This window comes from Chelonoidis abingdonii, chromosome 17, assembly GCF_003597395.2.
Source record: "Chelonoidis abingdonii isolate Lonesome George chromosome 17, CheloAbing_2.0, whole genome shotgun sequence".
Lineage (NCBI taxonomy): Eukaryota > Metazoa > Chordata > Testudines > Testudinidae > Chelonoidis > Chelonoidis abingdonii.
This window is the reverse complement of record NC_133785.1, coordinates 40,715,619-40,718,503: the sequence shown is the minus strand read 5'-3', so window position 1 is coordinate 40,718,503 and position 2,885 is coordinate 40,715,619. Positions and strand designations below refer to the sequence as shown.

Genomic DNA, 2,885 nt, shown 5'->3' with positions numbered 1-2,885 from the left:
TGGGCCCCACCCTTCTGCCAGAGTCGCCTGCATGGCCTCCCCGCCCCCTGACACTGGCTCTCTGGGCTCCAGCCCTTGCTTCACCCTGCGAGCTCTGCCCGGCGAGTCCCCCTGGGACAGAACCAGGCAGAGCCCTGCCCACTGCACAGGGACCAATGCCCAGCGCCTGCAGCGACTGACCCAGCGCTGTCCCCTGGCACGGCACAGGGAGTCCTTAGGGCAGCCCAGAGAAGTGAAGTTTGCAGCATCGGCCGTCCTGCTCAGCCAGCACCCAGCCCCTTGGTGCAGGCTCTGTCTGTCTGTCCTCCTTTGGCAGAGCCCTGGCTCCTGCCAGCCCCCAGCTCTTCCTCCTGCCCCCCAGTGCTTTGATCTCAGCTGGGGACTGTTCAGCCCCCCGTTGCGTGCTCGGTGCCAGCGTCCTGGCGAATGGAGTCGCCAGTGTCTTCTCAAGTGCCCCACTGAGATGGGGAGCAAGGCCCAGACAGCCATGTCGCTTCCCCTACCCTGAGAGCAACCAGCCCTTCCCCACCCACTGGAGAGCCAGGCAGCGTCGCAGGGAAACCGAGGCACGGACACAGGGCCGCCCAGAGTGGGGGGCAAGTGAGGCACCTGGTGGCGGTCTGGGTCTTCAGCGGCATTTCAGTGGCAGGGGGCCCTTCAGTGCTGCCGAAGACGTGGAGCGACTGAAGGGCCCCCCGCCACCGAAATGCCCCACAAGCCCTGGCCCGGCGGTGGTCCATGTCTTCGGCAGTGGGGGCCCTTCAGTCGCTCTGGGTCTTCGGCAGCATTTTGGGGGCGGGGGCTCTTCAGTGCTGCCAAAGACGCAGAGCGACTGAAGAGGCCCCCGCTGCCGAAATGCCACTAGAGACCCGGACTGCCGCCAGGTGAGTATAAGCACCGCAGCTCCCCCTCTTTGCTCCAGCCCCGCTGAATCCTCTGGGCGCCCCTGCACGGACAGGCCTCATAAAAACATGACCAAATATTCCCACGTTGTCCCAATTCACCTCCCTGAGAGGGGTGGCAGGATCGATGGGAGAACTCTCCCATCTACCGAGCGCTGCCTCCACCAGGCTCAGCTCGGGTCGCTGCATCGCTCCGGGAGGGCGATTTTTCAGCCCCCTGAGCGATGTGGTAACACTGATTTCATTTCCTAGGGTAGAACAGGCCTCGGTTTACCCCGAGAGAAAACTGAATCCTCCTCCCTGTCCCCGGTACCCATGTGGAGCACAGGGGGAAACTGAGGCACACCCTGGAGTCATACAAATCATTCGCCCTTTGTCACAGCCTCCCTCCCAGGTGTGGGGCCCTCAGCAAATGCAATGGCAAGCCCAGGTTTCTGCCCTTCTCCCCTGGGGCCCTGCAAGGCCGGCTGGCTCTCTGGCTGACCCCCTGCCATGTGCTCTCTGCCCTGCAGATCTGTGGAGTGAAGGGAGATCAGGACTGCCAACAAGCCCCCTGTGGAGGGGCCTCTTGCCAGGACGACTCTGGGCAGCGGCGCTGTGGGGGCCCAGGCTGCAGGGGGGCGCTCCCCGTCTCCACACAGGCCCTGCGCACTGCCCAGGATGTCTCACGCCAGCTGGAAAGCGCGGCCGGGCAGCTGGGCACCATCGCCCTTAAGGTAGGGTGTGGGCAGGGGCGGGGACGGTCTCGGGCATCAAGCCTGTGATTTAAGCTGCAGGGGTCCCGGTGAGTGTGTCCCCACTAGCCTCGCACGTCTGTGGGAACCCACACAGCCTTATGCATACACAAAAGTGCCAGTCCCGTGCCTATGCTGCCAGCTGGGCACCTCCTTGCTTGTTCCCCCCACACTGAGTGTGGCACACAGCTGGCACCAGCCTGGAGCAATCAGCTGTGAGTCCCTTCCAGGTGCAGGAGATCCAGGAGCTGGCCCGAGGCGCCAGGAGACGAGCCCAGGACACACTGGATGGGTCCCAGGCAGCCAGAGGCCACATGGAGGAGTCCACAGCCAGGCTGCGAGAATTCATCCGGAAGATCAAGGACTTCCTGGCAGGTATGGAGCCGGAGCTGAGCTGGGGTTGGCCGGGGGTTCCTAGGAATTCTGGCACCCCCCGCAGCCTGGCGTGGTGGGCATCCCAGGGCCCTGCTACGCCGGGCCGAGCCATGGGCAGACATGGGGTGACCCAGGGCCCAAGTCGGCAGCTGCTGCAGTCCTGTGGGTGCCCAGCCATGCCCCGGCCTGCCCTGCTGGCATGCCTAGGACCTGCTGCCCACGCTGAGGGCCGTCCCTGTCTACAGAGGAGGGAGCCGACCCGGAGAGCATCGAGCTGGTGGCCCGGCAGGTGCTGAACATCTCCCTGCCCAGCAGCCCCAGCAGGATCCGGCACCTGCTGCAGAAGATCCAGGACAGTATCCGGCAGCTGGACGGGGTGGACGCTGTCCTGAACAGCACAGCCCATGGCCTGGCTGCCGCCAAGGAGCTGCTCACACGGGCAGAGCAGGCCAGGTGAGTTACCAGGGGCAGGAGCAGGCCAGGGGCTCTGGCTAGTTTCTGGTCCCAGCCTCTCCCTGCAGGGGGCACTGTGGGGGCAGGGTGCTGGTTGTGGGGGTGGGGCAGGGCCTGGCTCTGGAGAGAGCTTGCAGCAGGGGGTGCTGTGGGGGCGGGGCAGGGCAGAGGGTGGCTCTGGGGGAGCTCCCAACAGGAGGCGCTGTGGGTGCAGGGCAGGGGGCGGCTCTGGGGGAGCTCCCAGCAGGAGGCGCTGTGGGGGTGGGGCAGGGTGCTGGCTTTGGGGTAGCTCCCAGCAGGGGGTGCTGTGGGGGCAGGGCAGCGCCCTGGGCTGGTGGGGGGAGCAGACGCTGGCTGGCTGGGAAAATGGTGGTGCTGAGCAATCGCTGACCACGGAGCCAAGGGCCCTGCTGTTGGTCGT

The 2,885-nt window shown here is 65.8% G+C and overlaps 1 protein-coding gene across 1 annotated transcript in view; it reads left to right on the top strand.

The window, feature by feature from the left end:
- LAMB2 (laminin subunit beta 2) overlaps positions 1 to 2,885 on the top strand; it is a 133,804-nt gene that overhangs the window by 65,074 nt on the left and 65,845 nt on the right. Inside the window, 3 exon segments of the mRNA XM_075073333.1 lie at positions 1,415 to 1,618; positions 1,867 to 2,011; positions 2,257 to 2,464. Of these exon segments, the coding sequence (XP_074929434.1) occupies positions 1,415 to 1,618; positions 1,867 to 2,011; positions 2,257 to 2,464 (557 nt within the window).